Source organism: Lipophrys pholis (genome assembly GCF_963383615.2).
Source record: "Lipophrys pholis genome assembly, chromosome: 6".
Lineage (NCBI taxonomy): Eukaryota > Metazoa > Chordata > Actinopteri > Blenniiformes > Blenniidae > Lipophrys > Lipophrys pholis.
In genome coordinates, this window is record NC_137629.1 from 23779370 (window position 1) to 23801905 (window position 22536).

At 42.2% G+C, this 22536-nt stretch overlaps 1 protein-coding gene across 1 annotated transcript; it reads right to left on the bottom strand.

Annotated features, from left to right (window-relative positions):
* Nucleotides 1–11163, bottom strand: LOC308110564 (alpha-1A adrenergic receptor-like). The gene is made up of 2 exons (XM_080464942.1): nucleotides 9919–11163; nucleotides 1–1202 (listed from the first exon to the last, which is right to left on the bottom strand). Exons 1-2 carry the CDS (start codon nucleotides 10880–10882, stop codon nucleotides 637–639), a joined length of 1530 nt encoding a protein of 509 aa, XP_080321068.1. The 5' UTR covers nucleotides 10883–11163; the 3' UTR covers nucleotides 1–636.
* Between the last annotated feature and the right edge of the window lie 11373 nt (nucleotides 11164–22536).

Sequence of the window (22536 nt, forward strand, 5' to 3'; positions counted from 1 at the left end):
GAAGTGGTGTCTGAGCAATGTTCTACTTTTATTTATCCATCACATTTCTACAAACATACAAACAGGATGATATCTGATGATTGTGCGCACAGCAGATAAAACAGGTTATACTTTATTCCTTCAAATATAACAAGAAGATGTCAAGTGGCTGCAACAGAACGGTGATCATTCGTCTCGTCACGCTTTCATAAGTCACGTTCAATCTTTTTACAGGACAGACGTTGGTCTTTACCTTGAAGGGCTGAAGGGGAAGGCTTTGTTGTGTGGAGATCACCATGGAAACAATGTCTGTTTTCCTTCACATTTGTTTTTAGTTAAATTAAGATGCATGCACAGGTTCCTTTCCAGTCCAAAGACGGTGGCAAACAGTCATTTAGAAAAACTGTTGAGTGTGAAGAAACCTTTGTGTCTTTGTCAACCACAGATACAGCAACAGAGAACAAAATACCCGGGATACAGCAGCATAGTCAACACTCAGCGATTGTCACCTTACATTTACCACGACTGACAATGACAATCCACCGACTGAAGAATGATCACGGGAGCGAACGGTGAAACCTGGAGTCCACCAGCCATGCTCTGGTGCCGACTGTAATCCCAATGAAGAATAAGTCCCGTCTTCGTAAGACGCCGGAGTCACACCTTGTCATCTGGACCCAGGTTTTCTTTGTTCACCCCTCCCTTGTCTTTCTTCTTTCCAAAGGAGAAGGAGAAAACCCCCCCAGTGGTGTGCTCGGACGCTTTCCCTCCCCTCCCCTGCCCCCTCAGCGACCCATGTGGGCAGTCTGAGGGGCTGCCGGGGAGCAGGCTGGGCGTGGAGGGCGTTGGGGTGTTGGCCCCCCAGATGTACAACGTCTCGCCCTCGGGGCAAGGCGGGAGCCCCGCGCTCAGGTAGCTGGGGCTCGGGCTGGCCGAGGAGGGCAGCGTGCGCTGGCTGCCGTTCAAACAGCTGGAGTTATGGTCCGTGGAGCTTTTGCGCGAGTTCCCAGAAGAGCTAAAGTTGGAGGAGCGGTAATTGTAGGAGCTCCATCCGGGCCGTTTGCGCTGGTGACACTGGCATCTGAGGATCCGAATGAAGGCCATCTTGAATTCCCGGTTGTAGCAGGGGTAGATGATGGGGTTTAGACAGCTGTTGAAGTAGCCAAGCCAGAAGATCACTTTAAAGAGGAGGTCAGGGGGGCGCAGGTTCACATTAAAAGACCCTGGGGAGGACAGGAGAGACAAAATAGGACAAAACTTTTAGTCTGTGACTCGGCGATTAGTGAGTTTCTACAGAAAAATAAAACCTCTCTCCCACTCGAAGCCGGCTGAGTGGAAATGGACCCTCTGTGTTATTGATGGTTACAATCTGAATTATATGATATATTTCAAAGAGTTTCCAAATGAATTCTTTAAAAAGAATATTTCACTTTGCAATATAGCTTCATAAATCACTTGATAAACCTGTTGAATCTCTCCTCTGTCATTAATTGAAAGCCGGTGGGCAAATGGCCTCAAGGTAAAAACAACTTTCTGGACTCATAAATCCGACCATTAGCTACCCACAAACAAATCAGAATGCTGAAGTAGTTTTTTTTTTCTTTTTTCTTTCATCTCTAAACTCTCACTTTTTGGATGGCTGCGTGTTTTAACTTTGCCTTGTTCCATCTCTGCTCATACAGTCATGGCAGCGGTATTGATCTTTTCCTCCAACAGCAAAGTAAACAAGAGTATTTATCAGAGCTTTTCCTCTTGTGACCAGACTTCATAAACACAACATTCAAGAGCAAACAACTTTATCACGGTTTCCCAGGCTCCAGAATACTAAACTAATAAGGAGAAATAAATGAAGCACAAGCTCATTTTCAAGTTTAAATCTCAATATATGAAAAAAAACCACTCGAGGCCGAGAGTCGCTGTGGTATAAAAACTTGTGGCTTTCAGTGACTGAATGAAACCTGCTGATCACTCACTTTTAGAGAATGTAATGTAGGTAAGTGAACACTTCAAATATTATTTTTGTGCTCTATTATGTTAAAAATGCAATATTTTTTTATTTTCTATAGTGAAATGAGGTCAAATTAAATAATCATTGAGTTTTCCTTTTTTTCTTTCTTTCATAATAGAACTATTATGCTACTTTCAGGATCTAGTTTCTTCCGGTTGACAGGACGACGACTTCTTGTCTTCCCGTCAGAGTAATCTGACCTATGGCTGACTAATCTCCCACACAGTTGTAATCAACTTGGATTATTTCATTTGAGGCTGAAATGCCCGTTTATGACGGCAGGCCTCCTGCAAAAAGTTCAACAGCTGCAACGCTGCTTGTGTAATCTACCAAACGATAAATGGATTTAATTTATATTGCACATTTTGCTCCAGTAATGCCAAGGTACTTTACGTGATCAGTTCCTTCCACTCATTCAAACTTGCACACCAATGGAAGCTTCCATAAAAGGTGCTCGAACGGCATTGGTGAATCAAGCCTCCAGGTACTGCTCTTCCAGGTAATGGTTTCTTTATGTGAATAAGGTTTGGACAGGCTTCATAGTCTGCCCCCTGCTTGTAGAACCTCAAGATCTCAAGCGAGAGGCACTCCTATCAATAAAGTGAATTGTTATCAGTAATCGGGTTCAGGGTGAATGTTGCTGCTTTTCTCATAAAGTCGAAGTATTTATCTTTATGGTATTTCATGGTACTGTTCATAATCTAGATACTTTGTATACGTGTTTTGTGGGTTTTACTTTGACTTGTACAGGTTGTCTTTGAAAAATAAATCATCTGTATGGGACTGTCTGCAAAATAAAGTGAAACGGAAATAAGAAATATTACTCTTAGCAATGCCAGTCCCAGCTTTGTTTAGTATGGGGACATATTCCATGCTAAACTCTAAATCAGGAGTCTGTGATTTTAACGGAGTATGTTTCTCTTGGCTGTAAAAGGCACACATAGCTAAAATGGGGAAAAATAACTGAAACCACAAGAAATAAGGAAAACTTGTAAAACTGCATAAAAATGATTTGAATTTCTGAATGAAATTTTTTTTAATTGAAAATAAAAACGTGCAAAAAAACTGTAATGGAATGCTTAAATTGAAATGTAATTGGAACTTCATAACTGCAATGCAAGATGCAATTTTTGTACATATAGTAAAACCATATATATATTAAACCTTATAAGCAATGATGGCCTGATTTTACAATTTCGTGACAAAAACGATTCTTTTGGTCATGAAGGTTGCAGACCTCTGGTCTAAATGATCAGTTTTAGTGTTTCAAGGTATCCAGTAGGGGGCAGCATTGTCAAATAACAAGACTGCAGAGTGTATGGGAGGAGAGCAGAGGCCACGTCATTTCTCATTAAAGAAAGGCCTTGTATTTTAAAAAAAAAAGGTCTTCATAAGAAGATAATGTGCTTCCTTTAAAAAAAAAAAAAAAAAAAAAAAAAAACCCAGGGCAGCCACTCTGCAGCTCATTTGAAGCTGTTGAGCTTGAATACAAAGAGAGAGAGATGACCCTGATTTTCTCTTTTTTTAAAAGATAAGTATACTGTGATGGAGCTGTGCTGCTTTCATAAAAATGGGAGACATTTAAGTTCAAACGAAATGGCACACATGAGAGGAGAGGTGATGTTACGCCAACACAACAGAATCTCCCTTCCTGGCAGATGGTATTAAATGCAGCTGTCGATTTATAAAACTATTTATAAAAAGCAAGCACAAGAGTGTTTGTTAGAAAGATTCAACCGGACTGGAAAGATTACTAATGGAAACCGCAACTATATAGTATGAGGTCGCGCCTGACAGTAAGTTCAGCCCGAGGTAAACGGCATTAATCTCCTCCTGGCTGCTCTTTGTTCAACCTCGCTTCAGCTGCGGGAAGAGATCTCATGAGCTAATGAGGTGACGGGGGGGACGCCTTGGGACGAAAACAAGGAATTAATAAGCACAGCAAGTGTGAGATTAGTGAGAACCAAAGAGGGACGTGTGTTTGCTATGTGGGCTGAAACAAGTAAAACTGTCTCTTTACACCAGCCCACGTTCTTACATGAACATCACATTCTTGAAGAGCCTAAAATGAACCATAATCTCGTACTTTCAAGTGTGAAATTCCTTCCGGTAAAATCACAGACGGGAACAGACGCCTCTGTTTACTTACAACAATCTCTCTAATGTTACACCCGTTCTGAAGCCAACTGAAGAAATGACACACACACACACACACACACACACTGTTTGCCTGGATGAAAGTGATTGTTTTACAATATGAGGAAACGTCACTTCTACTTTCATTTATTTCTATGGCTCCAGACACAACAAGCAAATCTTTGTGTGTGTGTGTGCTGTTTCTCAGACAAATGTAGTCGTCTCCTGATAAGTGAGACTTTTCTTTGCTTTGTCCACATTCTGTTTCAGCCATTTGAATGCTCGTCATAGATTGTGAGAGATATGAGTGTGACAAAGATACAGAGGACAATGTAAAATTAAATATAATAATAATAATTTCCTTTCTCCAGCATCCGGTTTCTCTTATTAGAGCTGGCTACAAATAGCTGCTGTGTTTAGTCTGATTTGGCAGCGTTGGACTTTGGCCTGTTCTGTTTATGAGGGCTCTCAATTTTAAATGTTTAATTCATAACTAAAAGACAATACTAACTAATTGCATTAAGAATCTGTTTAGTTTATACCCGGGCAAGTGAATGAGGTACAAGTAAAATTACATCTTTGAAGAAAATAGTCCAAAATCTCAGAAATCCTACTAAATTAGAATAATGTGGAAATGTTTGTAAGTTGAACAATAAATGCAAAGACCATTTGATAAGAGTGGCTCTTTTCAAATGGTTCAAAACTATCACAGTGATTTTGACTAAATACTGTAGAAGATCAAATGTATGTAATAGTAGTATTTGTGACTTTGTTCTGCTGCGTTTGAAAAGGTGAAATTCCTATAATTCAATGGAAAAAAATATGTAAGAAAATAAAAAATTGTTGATAAATAATTACACTATACCTTTAAATTATGTTTATGATTTAAGATGAACCTTGATCACTTTAAAAAAAAAAAAAAAGTGAATGTACCTCTAAATGTTAATACAACCTTCATTTTTTTAAGTTCTACTGGTAAAACATTTTTTTATTTTAATATTGTTCCAAATGCATTGTTTAGAAATGATTGAAAGGAGCAGTAAAAACCAAACGTCTTCATTTCGGCTAAACCTTGGGGAAAAAAGAAAAGTCAACATTTGGCAGTCATTGCTTCTAAAATCTTCTTGGAACGGCTGATCAGCGAAATGATCTAAAGTTGTGATGGTGAACCCATCGATCTATTTCTGCACCGTATCGTGAATCTGCACGTTGTTTAAATAAGCATCTCCACAAGGCTTTTCAGTGACTATCTCCCCCCGCGGAAGCCTTGTGGATTCACATGCGTCTCAGGAAAGAGCTCCCAAACATCTAGAGTCCAGCGGAGAGCAGAAGGCGAGCCGCTGCCACCATGTTTCCGGGTTCCCCGTCACCACGAGCGCGGGATGAAAGATGTGGGAAACTGTGGCCGGCGGCAGGCCTTCCTGTGGCCAGATGTGCTGTGTTTGTGTGTTTTTCGATATGTGTGAAACGGGTCCATTTTTGTCTTTTGCAGAAGTGTTTACGTTGAAGGACGGCAGCGCGAACGCCAGAGGATGCACGGGGCCGAGCCGCGAGACAATGGCATATAGATAAACCGTGGCGGAGTTAACGGCGGTCTCCTCCCTACTGTTAAGAGAAATGTTTGCACCTCCTTCCTGAGGACAGGCGAGTGCACACATCTCGCCACGAAAGGCAGGAACATCTTAACAAAACGAGGCATCCTGTTATTCTCTAATTGGAAGAAGCCACGTCTGCCATGGAGAACACACACACACACACACACACACACATACACACACACACTCTGCTCTCCACAAACTCACACATCCGGTTTCATAACACGCCAATAAATATGATTAATAAGTCTTAATCTGGAAGGACGGGGCTGTTATTGCCCTCTCACGTTGCTCTCAGTGAAACTGCCAACGGTGCTATTTTTGGAAAATTGGTTTGACATGCCAGAGACCTTGGTCTTCACCTCCCCTGCCCCGTGGCCCCTCCAGCCCAGCTCTGCCACCTCCTCTATCCTCCCATCGCTTTGACATGCAGCGCTCTCATTATTTTGCCTCTTCAAATACCATTTCAATTACCCCTGGAGCTCCGAGGTCGGCCGGCTCAATAGCACAAGACATGACGAGGAACAAAAAAAGAAGCAGCGAGGTTTACGTAAGGCGCACGGATACAGCATCTCTTCCAAAAATACAAACACAAAGCGACTGTTAACACCTGAAAGTGTTGGTTTCTCTCACATTTCGGAAGCACTGCTTGCACCATTTGCTAAATGTGAGGCCTTCCCAGGGCATTAGTGCCTGTGCCTGCTGTTAAGGAGACGAGGGAAAGTGTGTGCAATAAAATAAGTGCAGCCCATGAACGACTAATGATTTCTCTTTAGCGATTTTGGAGAGAAAAACACAACAATGGCTCGTTGAAACACCTTAACTTACGAGGGTTCACTCGCTCATCATGTTTCCATCGGAGGGAAATGAACTGGAAAAGCAAAAATTTGCCGATGGAAAGGTAAAACTTTTTCTTTTTAAATCTTGGTACAACTGAAGACTCACTCAATGTTAACTCGTATTGAATTCCTTTTATTTTATTAGTGCGCTGAGGTTTAACTTTGAAGTAGCTGCATCATGTTTATCCACAGCGCTCCACATAACTAATTAGACAGACGGAAGAAAATGAATGTATGCACTGACCTCAGTGGACAGCTTGTCCTTTTTCATGAACAGCATAATTACAATGTACAAAGAGAACCTTGTCCATTGGCGTCACCATCTAGTAACTTTATGAGAACAATGGCAGTGGCCCATCTTCTGCTCTCCCAAGGAGCCTCTGGATCTTTATGGGCTTTTCCTGAGGGTTAATTAAATCCGCACGAATCTCTTTCATTGCAGATCTTACTACTGGAGAGTAGTAAAGATGCTTGTTTAGATTAAATACAGACTCACAGTAGTGAGGCGGTAGACGCTACGGACACTAATAAACATACATTTCTACAGATCGGAAAGAATTTCCATATTTTTGTAAGCATTTCCTGCACAGGAAAGTCAAATGCTGAAAGATGAGTAATATGATCTTACAATACTATTTTGGGACAATTTTAAGAAATCCATTCAGAGTGATGCCAGAATCATAATCAAACCAGGTTTAGTGAAATGTAATAGTAATGAAGTCTTTAAGGAAGCCAACATTACAAGAGTTTGATTTTATATTTAACATGTTGATATCATGAATAGCACAAGTCCCACAATGCAGGTCTACTGTCCAGCAGAGCCTCACGAATCGTCCATGTGAGTTTTGAAAAGGTTATTTCAGGTAATTGAAAGTTTGAAGAAAGAAATGTCTAAACTGTTGTGATGTATTTTATTCAATGATTCGTTTACAGGCTTGTATCATGAAATAACTTACACTTAATCTGTGTGTGCGTATCTGTATCTGCTGCAACATTCACTTATAAAAATGCTTCTTTGCACTATTTATAATCTTGTGGTCTGTATTATTTATCTTCTAATTGATTAGTGCTTCAAAACCTGGGAATGGGTGACTCAAACTGTGGGAGGGGGTGTGGCCAGCTTGCCATTTTTGTGCCAAAAAAAAAAAAGAAAGAGATTTGCAGATCAGCTGTTGAAGTTGTTTAGGCTGCATATAGTCCGGGGTCAAGACTTTGTGAAATCACTGCGGCTCCTGCAGCCACACTCTCATCATTGTTTGAAAATCTGTAGTGACAGATGAGAAGCAAGCATCTGCAGCCACACCGATGCGATCGCTCAGGACACACATGCACATTCTTCATACATGCACATCAACACGCATCGATATTTCGCCACCCTTCGAACCCACACACAGACATGCCACCCAGAACCCCCCCCCCCCCACCCGCTCTCCCCCGACATGGCATATCAGTGACAGTATGTAGAGGAAGGAGCAGGATAATAACAAGTGTGAAACAGGAAATCCCAGTCTGTGGGTGGAGGCTAATGAATACTCGGGGAGCAGGGCAGGGAGAGTGCTGCTCTCCTATCAGGCGTCTGTCTTTAGGTTCAGATGCAAGTCACACCAGGGAGTAGAAGCACAAACAGAAAAACATCTCCCACGAATCACTTTTTGAAAAAGGGAGGTTGGCTCAACGTTTAAAGAAAATATTTTTCTTGTGTCGTGTTTTGACGTAGTGCTTATGTCGTCATTGCATTACAAGAGACCCCCCCCACCACACACACACACACACACACACACACACACACACACACACACACACACACACACACACACACACACACACACACACACACACACACACACACACACACACACACACACACACACACACACACACACACACACACACACACACACACACAGTGGGCTATTGAGCTTCTATGTGCACTTTTCTTTCATGCAACCCTGAGGTGAATGTGCACAAATAAAATTGCACAGTCCTTTGTCACAACGTATCAGTATGCTACACCAGAGACTGTAAAGACAAACATGCACCGGGGAAGGAGGGGGTCTTGGCAGTTTGCACTGTAGCATTACATAAACAGGCCCTTCCTGCAGTCCCCAAACTTTCCTATTCTTTCATGTCTCTCAAATCTGAAACTCTGAACTTTTAGAAAATTAATTTTTATTTTTATGGACTTTTATTTCAATCAAAATGCCTTCGAGCAAATTAAACCCTAATATGTGACTCTGCATCTGGGTCTTGCCTTGGGGTACTAGCAGTCTTTGTGTGGATATGTGTGTGTGTGTGTGAGACGAGGCGATGGGCTGGAGATTGATGCCAGGGGCGTAAACAAACTCCCATATGACCACAGCACAATAGTACAAACACACGTGGAGACACTCAAACAGTCATAGGCTATAGTGCCCAGAAGGATGGATGAAGGGAGAAAATCAGCATATCTATAATATGCCAGCGCCGTCCATATTGAGCCTCTATTGCAGACTTATTGTTTTCCTAACCGCCTCTCGGCAGCAGAGTGTATGGCGTGAGCCTTTCACCGCAGTATATTGTTTAATTTCCACTGCAGTCGTTTCAAACATCCAGGACAGCAGGGTGTTGAACGCTTGCCAGTGTCAGTGACATCAGGGAGCCTCTGCAGGATCCATGGGCCTCTAAAATAACTGACCAGAGCAGGGGGAGGCCACCTACTCTCCACTTGGCAAGCACAAGCAGTATGCTTTATTTGTTGCAGCAGCAGTAGATCAACTGTGAATCAGGGAATAGTGCAAATATAATACTAATGATGTTTGGATAAGCTTGAGAAGAAGTCCTCCCTAAAGTCCAAAAAATGTTTTATAACATGTTATGGAGTCTAAAGCCAGTCAACTGTGCTTTATATATAGATCTGCAAAGTCTTTAAAAAAAAAAAAAAAAAAAAAAAAATCAAGTTTATATATAATCTGATGCAGTTTGTCAGAAGCTCAGACATGCCTCAGTTAGATAAATGGAATAAATCCACTCCTAAAACACACGTGATCATAATGTATGGTAGATGTTGTTTTTTTAATTTCAGCAGTGAATGAAGACCACTGCAGTACATCAAAGCTCACTCGTGGGTTTGGTGACAGTTGAGAACAGTCCATGCATCCCAGGAGACCTTCCCACTGCCAGCTACCTCAGATGATTTATGGGACCTGCAGCAACATTTAACAGCGTCAAATGAGCGTCCTGTGCACATTTAAATGACTGCAACTCGTTGTGACTCCTGTAGAGATCAATAAATCGGGACTATGTGTTAAATTTCAGTGAGCTGTGGGTGTATTTTGTTTGAATGTGTTTCGCAGCATGCTGCAGCAGGAGTCCGTGAACTTACCTATGGGTAAGGCCAGGAAGAAGGGCAGCCAACAGAGGGTAAACATGCCCACCACAACTCCTAAAGTTTTAGCTGCTTTCTTCTCCCGGGAAAACTTGAGAAGTTTGACCGTGAGGGAACTTCTTGCCTGGTGCGCGCGGCCCTTGGCGGCGCCCGAACTCCCGGCTTCATCGTTCACCTGCGATCCTTTGTGGATGCGGAGAGTCAGCTCGCTGGAGTTCATCCTCTCGCGCATCACACCTGCCTCCAGGTTCTTAGTGGTCCTTTTGGCGACTATGTACACCCGGCAGTACATGGCCAGAATAACGACAAGGGGGATGTAGAAAGAGCCGAGCGAGGAGAACAGCGCGTAAAACGGCTCCTCAGTGATGGGACAAACCGTCTCATCCGGTGGCGTCGGCTGCTTCCAGCCGAACAGGGGTCCGATGGAGATGACCACCGACAGCACCCAGACCCCGAGCATGGCCAGCAGAGCCCGCTTCTCTGTCACGATGCCCGGGTACTGCAGCGGGTAGCTCACCCCGATGTAGCGGTCGATGGATATTACGCACAGGCTCATGATGGACGCGGTGCAGCACAGCACGTCCAGCGCAGCCCACATGTCGCAGAAGATCCGGCCGAACACCCAGTAGTCTAGGATCTCCAGGGTGGCGGACACCGGCAGCACCGTGGTGCCCAGCAGCAGGTCGGCGATGGCCAGGTTGATGATGAAGTAATTCGTCGGGGTCCGCAGGTGCCTGTTGCACACCACGGAGAGAATGACGAGGATGTTGCCCGCGATGGCAAACACGATGAAAGCCCCCAGCACCAAGCCCAGCGGGATGGCCCGGGTGAGGTCCAACTCGCTGGGCTCCGTGCGGTTCCTCCCGGTGCTGTTGGTGAAGTTACCCGGGGGATAAACTCCGTCCAGCTCGGAGGAAAGATTTTTCCACAAGTTGGTGACATTGTCAGTGCTCAGACTCATTTTGGCACACAAAGTCCTCCATAGCAGGCTTCAGATCACTTGAGAGTGCAACTCGGGGGGGGGGAAAAAGGAGCCTAACTAAGCGCAAACAAGCAGCAGAACCGCCGAAGTCCGCATGGTGGGACTGAGTGTTGTGCTCGTCTCCAAATCAGGGGTGCGCTCATGGTGCAGCCGAGCTGTCCCCATGCGCGCAGTCCATCTCCTTGCACTCTCCTGAGGGCTCAGTGGAGACTGAGGGGGGAAGCGGTTATCTCCTGCGTCCTCTTCTCCACTCACAGCTTTGCCACATACTGACCAAACATGCCTAAATACGAGCGTCTGGAGTGCGCATGACTCACAACACGAGGAGCCACGACTGTTTGAGCACTTGGCATTGCTTTGAGAAGCAGCAAATTGCACGTTTTGAGAACTACCCCCCCCCAACAAAAAAAAAACAACCCAACAACCCACTATTAATTTATATGTGTGCATTACAATATAGCAGTTTTCTTCTAAATGTCACTAACATGTTTTTGAATTAATTCAAGTTGGCATAAAACTTCCACTGCATTTCAGTTACTGCACATTTCCCATCTCAAATTCTTCGTGTGGTCAAAGGAAATATTTAGACAGTCTGCAAATGTGTAAAGTTTAAAAGCAGGTAATAATTCACATGAAATCCTGAAACAGGTATTTCTCAAGAAGTCCTATTTTGGTCAAAACCAGTATTTCCTCTGAGTAATCTCGTTTTGGATGTGAGCTCAGTCAGCAAGCAGTGACTGATTTTGAAGGGTCGAGTTCAGGCTCATGCACATTCCTAAAACTGAGTTTCCTCCCTTTTAAGAGTCTTTTTAACTACTTAAGATGCAACATGTGTCTTCTGGTAATCTGCCAGAGTAAAGGCCTTTGAAAGCCCATGTTAAAATACCCCATAAAGCAATTCAGTGCACTTTGAAACTGCCATTTTAAAATTGTATAAGTCCACCACCAGACTTTAGAAAACTAATATGTGGAAATAACTGAGCTGCACTCATTTCCTTGTTTCCCCGCTTCTATAGAGTGTTTACAGCTGGTTCTCTTACAAGTCAGGGATGGACTTATTCAATATCTGCTTAGCGTGTTTATTTTTTCTGTAAAACTAGATTCACTTCAGTTTTGTTAATAGTGTGCAACAGTGGAGAAACGCATTCGGTACCAATTATGTAAACATTAAATCTCCCAGTTGTTCCAAGATGCTCTGGATGATGTAGCATTATCATGAAATTGGACATTTAGTGGTGAACTGTAAAAAGGCACTCTTAAAAGCATCCACCTCCTCAAAAACACCGAGAGCAAAGGGGAAAGTCAAGGCTTTTAACGGTTTTGCATAAAGCATTTTTAGTGGCCAAAATAGTTCAAGCAAGCGGTGGCATTTCTCTTTCTTGCTCCGACAAGAAAAATGGTTGACCCAATTCAAGAGGGTTGTCTGACATTTCACATGAACGAGGGATTCAAATATATCGAGTCAGAATCTGAATACAGCCATTTGAGTGTTTTATGTAATCCCTGTTTTGTCTTCATTAATATCATTTAAGTTCTACTGTCTTTCAGTGGAAGATCTTTGCTCATTTAAACTGTGCAAAAAGCATTACATTCAAGGTTAATTTAGAGAGGGACTTTTTTTTGTATATTGCTCATGAAAGTGTCGAGAATTAATTTTTCTGTAAGCTTGCATAGACTGATTTTACTTATTGACTGGTTCACGTGAAGTCTTAATTTGGCTCTCTGAATTTACACCAACGTGACCTCACACTTATCCGAAGGGGTGCAAATGTTTTTTTTGAAGGCCAACTCGTGATTTAAATGACTGATCCACTCAATTTTTTTATTTTTTACACTTCCCTTAGAGATCCTATTAAATTAAATGCCTTTGAGATCTTTAGATCCTTCAACAGGCAGGTATTAAGAGTACCTTTTCGTAAAAGATGAATCACCTGGAATTATTTCAGTTCATATCCCACAACAGGACTTTTAGTACCGGGAAGAAGTGCTTTTCACTTGATGGAATACACTGACCTGTCAAGTAACACTAAAGCCCCTGCTCCACAGCACACTGCCAAGTGCTCTATGACGGGACACTTTTTTTTATTTTTTTATATTTTGCTGAAAATTCATCTTCAGCTCAAGTATCTTCTTTCTTTCTCTGTTTCTGAGACTTTATAGTAAATAGTTGTCCTATTTTCCACCCATCTTCTGCACTTCTTTTTAGATTGTAGAAGATATCGGTGTAGGGAATTTGAATTTCAACGGCTCAGTTGAAAACTGTACTAAGTCTTTGTTGAAGAAAGAAGAGAAGGAAGTTTTAAAAGGTGGAGCATTTCATTAGAAAAGTGGCCATCTGTCGTCACTCTGAGCCGCTTTTATCAGAAAACGATTTAAGAAACATGCAACGCAAAATCCATCCATCCATCCGTCACCAGTTTAACCAGACAGACCGATCACCACACACCCACAGTTTACCGACGCCAATTAATGTAGTCCAGCTACAGCTGCCTCCCATTCCACAACCAGAGCCGATGCCAATCATTTCCATTGAGCTGTAAAAGCTGTGTGGGTCAGTCGGAGGACTAAATCACTGATTAGTCAATCAGAATCAGAATTCATCTTCACATGAACTCAGTTTTACAAAAAAAAAAAGAATCTCTATTTGATGTTTTAAAAGCTGAATTAAATAAAGCCAGAAGAGAAACTGCCACATTAAAGGTGAGCTGCTACTGACAGACAGACACAAGATGATATTTATGAGGAATTTGTTTTGCGTGATCATTTCAAACGCGATCTGCCATGTGATCATAACGGACCGGATGTTTTCGGGCCCCAGAGTGCATGTACAGAAGACAACGGGAAGTCACACCGAACACACTATTTACACATGCAGGTCAGGTCAGCACCCAGGTTGTCTGACTTGACTCACTGTTTTGAGCCCAAACCATGTAAAATCCACACACCTCAATAAAAACCAGCCCAAATCACAGCCTGTGTAGAAATCATGTTGAAACTGTAAAACTATTGTGTAACTATGAGCACGCCATAAACAAAGTTTAAAAAGTAAGAGTTTGACTCCCCAATTGGGGGATACTGCCATATCTGGCAACGCTAGTCAGCCCGTGTAGATTTATTTTCAAGTGGTTGTTAAAGCCAACAAAATCTCGACATGTGCAGAATAAGGACAATGAGGTAAAAAGAGAGCACAGCTTTTAACATTTCTTCCTCCGGCACTTATCATTGATGTTCGTCACACGTCAATGACGAAACAGTGGCAAATAGAAAAATATTTGAATTGGTCCCACATATGAACGAGTCCTAATTAACCTCAAAAGAGTGTTTTTGGACTGTGTGAGGAAACCGAACTACGCAGAGGAAAACCAGTGAACGCAGAGACCAAACATGCAAACTCGTCACAGAAAAGCATCCAAACTGGGAACACTCTCAATTTTATGAGATTGCATTGATTATCTTTCATCTTTTACAGATTGGATGTGATGTGAACTTTATGTCTGATGGCTGTTGTCTTTGTTTTCTCTTCTCTACTTCTGATGCACGTCAGGTCAGTATGAAAAGAGTCGAGCCCGAGTGTTTCTTTGCAGGTCTTCTGTCGACGTATTCGCTTGAATATCACTCCGCTTGGCAAATTTAAGCATTGGCCAGGGACCGATGAAAACTAGACGCTTTGAAGAAGAACTGTAGATTAAGTTAGTTGGGTTCATCGCTGAGGACTGTTCCTGTCAGAGAAATGAAATGAAATAGATTGCCGTGAGGTTTCAAGAGAATCGGCTTGTTCTCTTGGCAGGAAAGACAATATTCGTCCTAAATTACATAAGCTGTGGAGCTATTTGATTTTATTTTAAAGATGTGGCTTCTGTTGCATAGTAATTTGTCATTATTTTAATCTGTTTAACATTCATCAAATAGGCCGGTGAAAGCAGATTTTTATCTCGGCTGTAGATAAAGACTATCCAGTGATTCACTCTGCTTTGTTTTGTAATGATTTCTATTTTGCTCCGGTTTTATTCCTGCAAATCCTGTTCAGCTGATTGACTGTCAAACAAGTGAGAGGAAAGTTTTGTCTCGGTCTCTCGTGTGCTGTCATGATATAAAACAAGTCCTCATTTGACTTCTGGCCCATGTCAAGCCCTTCCATATAAAACTGTCTGAGCCCTGCCGTCTTGGATGAGTTATTTTCTCACTGTGAAGAGTGAAGAGTTGAGAGGTCACGGTCCCTCTTTGACCTCGTCTTTCTGTTATTACAGACCTGACCTCGGACTCATGTGGCCAGAGCTCGGCGAGAAGCACGTTCTTGGTTCGCCACGTTAAGAACACACACAGAACTAATTTAGGAGCGTTGCGGCGTGACCCGTGAAAAGATGACTAAGAAGCAAATTCACAGTCTGCGTTTATATAACTTCAAGTTTAGGGCAGAACTCCTCTTACGGTTGCTGTGGATGTTTTTATTTATCCTATCTGTAGGTAGATGGATGCCAGCTGGTAGTGAAGCCCACACGCAGACTTAATCTATAGTGGCCTACCTGGGCGAGTGGGCTTCTGTTGTTTTGGTGGTGTAGTCTCTCCCACACTATCGGCCGATGTTGTGTAATATGCAGAGATCTGACAAATTCTTTTTTGTTGTATAACTGTTTTGGGGAATAATAATCTGCTTTGGAGAAAACCATAAATGGATTTAAAGAGCCAAGGTGCAACGATGGAGAGCACAAATTTCTATTCCAAGGGTGTCCCTTTTGCTCTTTGAAAAAAACAACCCCAAAACAAACAAATGTTACTGGAGTTAAGACCTTAAAACAAAACTCTGCATACCTAAAGAGGAATCTCACAAGTCGGTGTTACTTATCACACACATTGTCTAGTTTCTCTTAGTGGTTGTATCTTTGGTTTTGACAGGTTTGAACTACATAATGTTTCTAGGAGTGAGGGAGGGAAAAAAAACTAAGTAAAATGAACAAAAGGGGAGCCGTTACCACACTTACTCAATCAGCTGCACACTGGTGTGTGTGTGTGTGTGTGTGTGTGTGTGTGTGTGTGTGTGTGTGTGTGTGTGTGTGTGTGTGTGTGTGTGTGTGTGTGTGTGTGTGTGTGTGTGTGTGTGTGTGTGTGTGTGTGTGTGTGTGTGTGTGTGTGTGTGTGTGTGTGTGTGTGTGTGTGTGTGTGTGTGTGTGTGTGTGTGTGTGTGTGTGTGTGTGTGTGTCCCTAACTGGCCAACACCAAAGTGATCCATCAAACTGGGCTGGTGGCTGCAGAGAACCATCATCCACCTGGATGACTTTGATTCAGGAAGGATTTCCATCAGCTCAGTGACCGACTGCGTTCGCCCAGAGAGTGAGGTCTATGAAATATGGCTGCCCGGGTAAATGTGTACGGCTCACATCGACACCTATAACAGCTTTCGGCCATTATTCCAGAGGGGGCATTTCGAGGTCAGACGCTGATCGAGAAGTTTTGGTTACACCTCTCCATCGCACTCGGTGATGTAAGTCTTGGATGTGAAACCTTTTCCGTTTCACCAGGAAGAAACCTCTGCAGCATCCGGCTGAAGGGAGGCGCCTCGGATCGCCTGCAATCCCACAGCAAGGCACAGGGAGAGCAGTCAGACGACACGAGACAGGAAGTTGGTGACGTAGGAATCTGAGAAGATGCTCTGTGTTTTTGAAGAAGGTCTCCCAGCAGTTTAAATCTATAGCCGCTTATCTAGAAAACGGAGCGGGGTAACTTAAGCCTGTCCTAAATACAAGTTTTATCAACTCAAAGTTTTAACCTGCGAGCTGTTTCCACATGAGGAGTCTGATGGCTGAAAGCTCAGCCTCCTGATCGACCTGCCTCCAGATGAGCCAGCTATCCCAGAACGAAACGTTCTGCCTTTGCTAATAAATAAAACTTCTATTCTACATCTCACAGGGGCCTAATGAAGAGAAGCCAATATTGAAAAGATGTGATTTCTCGTGGAAATTTCTTTTCAGCACCACTGCAACTTTTCTACCCAATGGGGAGACTTTTTAATTCGGACTCAGTGATCATGGTGAATTATAATACTTCAGTACAGAAGTAACAAATGCATGGATTCGTTTGTCAGTGTCAGTCTGAGCCAACATGTTCCTGATTTTAATGGAATTATACAGAAGAATATTCAAGGGACGCATTGCTTTCACGAGAACCTACTTTCTTCCTAAAGCAGCAATTTTAGACATTTTTGGTTCTAAGGCACCTTGCGAGCTCAGTCCCGTAGCTGAGTGACAACATGACCTTGCCATTTGTTTGTGCCTCCGATTACTGCATTGGCGTGTAAGACTGTGTAAAGCAAATTTAGAGAATTACTTCAATGTAAAAAGTAGCTTAAATCATGTGAGATGACCATGAATAATCCTGCTATTTTTTTGGACAATTTGAACAGTTATGATTTATATCATTATAACTTAACGTTTGTCGTTTCAAAATGTATCTGGTCTGACTTATTGGTATTAAAGCTATTTGGTGTTAACGAAGACAAATCTGTACTTTTTTAGATTTTAAGAAGGAATCACAATAAAAAATAAATAAGTGGGAGATGGCACTATTTGATAAAGAAACTAAACAAACAATATGCAATATGAAGAGGCAAAGATAATAGGAGATACAAGAAAAAGGAACAAAAGAAAAAAGAAGTAAAACAAAAAAAAAAGGTAATATCCTGTTAGAAGATGAAAACTGAGAAAGAACGGACAAAATACAATGAAGCTCCCGGGTATTGATTCATCATTTCAATTGTCTGTCACCATCCAGGTTCCTGAAAAGTAAATTTCTAACACTAGGACATTAAGGTTTTTAACAAAAACATTATTTACTTGTTAAAAAAACTTTGAGGAACTCTTCGAGGAGGACGTTCATCTTCATGTTTTTTTGTGCGTCAAAAAGACTGCTGAGTCTAAACCTTGAGAGTTTTAATTTCATCCATAAACCATCGTCCATGGATTTCAGAACAACTCGGTCTGCTTATTATTCTGCCTCACAGTCCTGAGATGAACTAGATTAGTTTACCTTCACAACATCTTAGCCTCAAACCCCAGTGTTTGGCGTGAGGGAGGAAGCAGCTGTATGCAAAAAAAAAAAAAAAAAAACCCCAAAAGCAAATGCATGCAAATCAACCCAGAAAGGAACCTGGACTGATTTTATCACTGAGTTGTGAGTGACGTGAATGTCCTTATTCTACCTTTTAGGATATGAACCAGCTCTGTGTCTGTGTGTCTCTGGCCATCTTCTTCAAGTAGTCCAATCATTTTTCCTTCCAGCTTCACAAGCCAGAGTTTGGTCTCAATGCTCCAGACCTCCATACCTGTACGACCGGTACAAATAAACAGCTGCCATTCAGATGGACTGACGTTCCGTGTTTATCTTTGAGGTGAGACGATTAAATGCTGGTTTCGAACTGTGATGACTCAGCACAGATCTGTCACTGAGGATTTTTAAATGTTGTTTTTTTTTTTTTTTTTTTGGGACAGTCTTTCAGCTTTCCATTTACTGCACAAAACTTTCCACATGTGTCATATTTTGACTGAGCCGTAATGTTCACTTTTAACAAGTTGCCGTGCCTTGGAAAAAGAAGGGAGGTCCCATCTGGTTTCCTTCACCGGAGCGGGTGGATTCACACCTCGGCTCACAGATGTGACATAACCAGTCGGTAGCACATTTCCCAGGAACCGCAACACAGCCGTCGGCCTCGAGGCCGAGGATGCTTGAATGTATTTTAGTCTCCTTGGCAACAGACGTCAGGTTTGTCATTAATGTTTCCTATTTAAGACAACGTCAAATATCTTGGACAGATATGTGGATTTTGTGTCCAAGTCTCCAACAAATGTCACTTAAAAGGGGAAACAATGTTAAACTGTCCATTGGGAATAATTGTGACAGGCAGTGAAAAATAGATCCTTGAAAAGTCACTGGTAAAAAATACAAACTCTGTATTGCTGCTTTGTGTTCGTTGACATGAAATGTTAAAGACGAATATCGCTAAAGATACATGACAAGTACCCCCCCCCCCCCAACCCTGCCGAGTTGCTGTGGAAGAAGACCACAGTTTTTCAGCTGTAAAGTAGAGGAGATGAATAGAAACGGATTTCTTCCTCCACCAATAAGACAAACTGCTGATTTCGGTGCTTTGCTCATGTTTTATGAATGCAGCTCTGCTTATTCCGCTTCGCAAACGCTTTCCACTGCAAATGGAAATACCTGCAGATCCGGTTGATATAAAGCTGTGACAGGCTACATCATAATCTAATACGCTACACAATGTGTGAAATGCATGTGCTCGTTCCCCCACTCGGTTTTCTGCCATATTGGAATTTATCTGTAAGCAGCAACTGGACAGTTTTGTTCCATTACGGACTATTTATCTGGTTTCCAGGTTGCAGCCGCTGCATGGCAGTGGATAACGGTGAGGATAAATATGTATATTTTTCTAACATTGCGGTCGGGCTGATTATTTGCTCATCAGCAACATTTGAGCATATTAGTGAAAAATATGTACATTAGTCTCAAATGTTTTTAACATTAACTTCTGTAAACCACAGAGGGAGAAACGTCCTGCATGTGCAATTCCTCACTTTTATTTCTTGGTGTTCACACCAGCAACGGCTAGAAGCCAAAGGCGCTATGTTCTTGTGTTGACTGGTCAGACATCCGTCACAGCGTCTCTGGAAAAGCCTCAGGATTTCTTTTTTTTTTATGTTGGCACATGTTTGATCTGGTTAGACTCTGGTGGCTAATGGTCAGGTTATGGGTCATTGTTATAACAAAATGGCCCATGCATGTAGAGAGTTGCGTATACATAATATTTTGTGACTCTATAATGAGATTTGTTTGCGTAAACGTACATTTTGCGATTACAATACACCTATACATAAGGTCAATGGCAATTAACCTCCTAAATGTAATTTCATGAAGCACCTTGACCTTGCACATTTTTTCACCACATAAATCATAAATGAAGCAAGTAAAACTGCAGTTTGCAATAGCGAGATGCTTTTTGTGTATTGCTTTGGTTCTCTTTTCACACTTTTTGTTTTGTTTTTCTGCTATTTTCAGTCTTCATTTAGTCCGGCAACCGACCTCAGCTTCTTCCCCAACAGAAGTTCATTTTGTTTAGATTACTTTTGTTTGTTCATGCCGGATGTAAATACGACTTTTCATGGTATTTACGTAAGTTGTTGTTGTACTTGTGGATCTTGACACTGGACTGCCTAACATTGTACATCTTTTGGAACCACAAAATCTTGGAAGCTGCCTCGCCGTTTCAAGATGCTTCAGTTGCGAGCATCAATCAACAAAGAGTGAAAAGAGAAGAAAATGGATCTCATCAATGCTTCTCAGCTGTCAGTGTGCCAGAGGAGACCAAACTATTTTGGCTGCACAAAAGAGCAGATGAATAGGCTTTTTCTTGCTTGAAAAGCGCTCCGGGCATGATTGAGTTTATCTGGTACACAATATGTTGAAACAATATCTTTTAGCTCGGCTTCTTTCCGACATTCACTTTGTCTGCTGCCGCCTCCTTCACTCTCTCTCAGTCTTGATGTGACTGCTCCTACCGGCTAGGTTATCATACCTGCTCACAGTGGGCCTATTTGTACAGTTATATACAGCATGGAGGAGATCACTCATAGCTACACATCGGTATGATGCCTGTCCAGCTGGAAAAGAACTGCTGGCCAAGTGGTGAGTTCCTACCTCAGTGGGGGGAAATTGCAATTCAAGCACCTTTACACACAGGATTTACAGCAGAAGAAATGGGATTATAACCAATGAACATCGGAACAAATCACTTAAATTTGATAAAACCCTTCCATAGTTCCTGGCTGACCTCACCAGAAATGCTGCCGGCCGCCATGCCAGTGTGTAATTGCAAGCTGTTTGACAAAGACGAAAACAGGAGCGGGGCTATTAGGGTGTGTGTTGGAAGCTGACGGACTGTGCGGGTAGTTGGGTTTTTGGGTAGGCGCGTTCGTCAGAGGAGGTTCTTGGCAGATGATGCTTCAGGCTGGAAACGGTCTGGCAAGCTCCCAGGCTGTACGCACAGCGAGCGCTGCTGAGTAGACACTTTGACTGTGCGGTGAGCCTCAACCATTAGATGATTGCCTCTGAGGTTTTGTAAAGGCTGCGAGACTTGTTACGTCTTCAAAGTTTCCTCTCGCTGGATCACGGCGATGAGGTTTTTGAATCGCCACAGCAGCTTTGGAAATTCTTGAACTTCTTCACATTTATCTGACCAACCTGAACAAAACATCAATGATCTGTTGCTGTGGTCCCGCAGGAGGGAGGCCTTCAAGTGATTGTCTGGGTTTATGGCATGCGCATAAAATTGCAGGTATATAAATCGTTTTATGTCTGGGAGCAAAGCATTTCACTTCCACTGGCAGGCCATTAAGTCTGCAAGGATGCACTATCAAATGGCAAGTAAGTGGAGACCTCGGGCTTTCTAACGTCTCCAAAAATGATGTCTCATGCTAATTTTCCCAACAAAAGAGCCTGCTGAGATACACATCATCATTTCATTTGAATTTATTTGAATACCTTCTTTCCCACCTGGGAGCAACGAGCGATTTGTGTTTGGGGAAACGCATCCACATGTGCATGCGCGCATATTTGTGTCAATATCATCTTTGATTGATTGTCACTTTGACGCAGGTTGTGACTAAAGAGTGTGTGGATGTGTGTGTGTGTGTGTGTCTTGGTGTCGCACATTCATTGTGAAGAGGTGCTCTGCGGAACAAATGCAGCTGACAAACTAATATTGACGTGATAATAAGAACCGATCAGATAAATTATAGTGTTTCAGCTTTCTTTGTTCGTCTCCCTTTGACACCAAACCTTTGGTTGATGCAGTTGGAATCAAAGTTATGACAAATATAGATCTTTCCTGTGACAAGCACTGAGACATTCACTTCTACAGCTCATATCGTCCTGTGTCTCAGCCCATCAAGGAAATTAAAAGAACCAGACAGAGAATGCAGATCTTTGTGAATCGGCCGGTGTATGATAAGCTCGTATGTTAATCAATGTTGTGCCGCAAAGATTTCAACTTGCCACTGAGCCCTGAGAGGTTAATGAATTGCTGCCAGCAGAAGCCATTTGTTTGAATTATGCATTGACACTGAAGCATGGAAATGTTTATGTTGTACCGCTTGTCACATTCACATGGATCAGTGTGAAGAACATGGAAGCAGCGCATTCTTGGTGAGTTGTTCATATGGCGGAGAACATGTGAGGTGAAATGATAACTGACACAGGGTGAATCTCACACACACATTCACATTCACAGCTCGTTGGTAAACATAGTGGGATGCATGTTGTGTTGCTCAAAATGAAAATCACCTATAGTGCCGTAATTATTTTCTCCAGAGGACAATATGTAAATCATTTCACTTGTGCTTATGTAATGTTAATTTTCAAACCGGTGGACATTTACCCCAATAAGCGTCAGGATACATTAACCATTACTGTATGAGTACTGACATTTGTAATTAACTCACTGTCACTAATAATGCTCAAACACCCCCACAGTGTTTTGTAACAAATGAGTCGAAGCTTATGAAGAGTTTAATAACTCCGGTCATTAAAAAATATATTTTTTCTCAATAGCTGGATGGAATTGATTTAAA

Coding starts and splice junctions, on each gene's coding strand:
- LOC308110564 (XM_080464942.1), bottom strand. CDS start 10,882: ATGAGTCTGAGCACTGACAATGTCACCAACTTGTGGAAAAATCTTTCC. Junction 1,203..9,918: donor CTTCCTGGCCTTACCCATAG/GTAAGTTCACGG, acceptor TGTCCTCCCCAG/GGTCTTTTAATGTGAACCTG.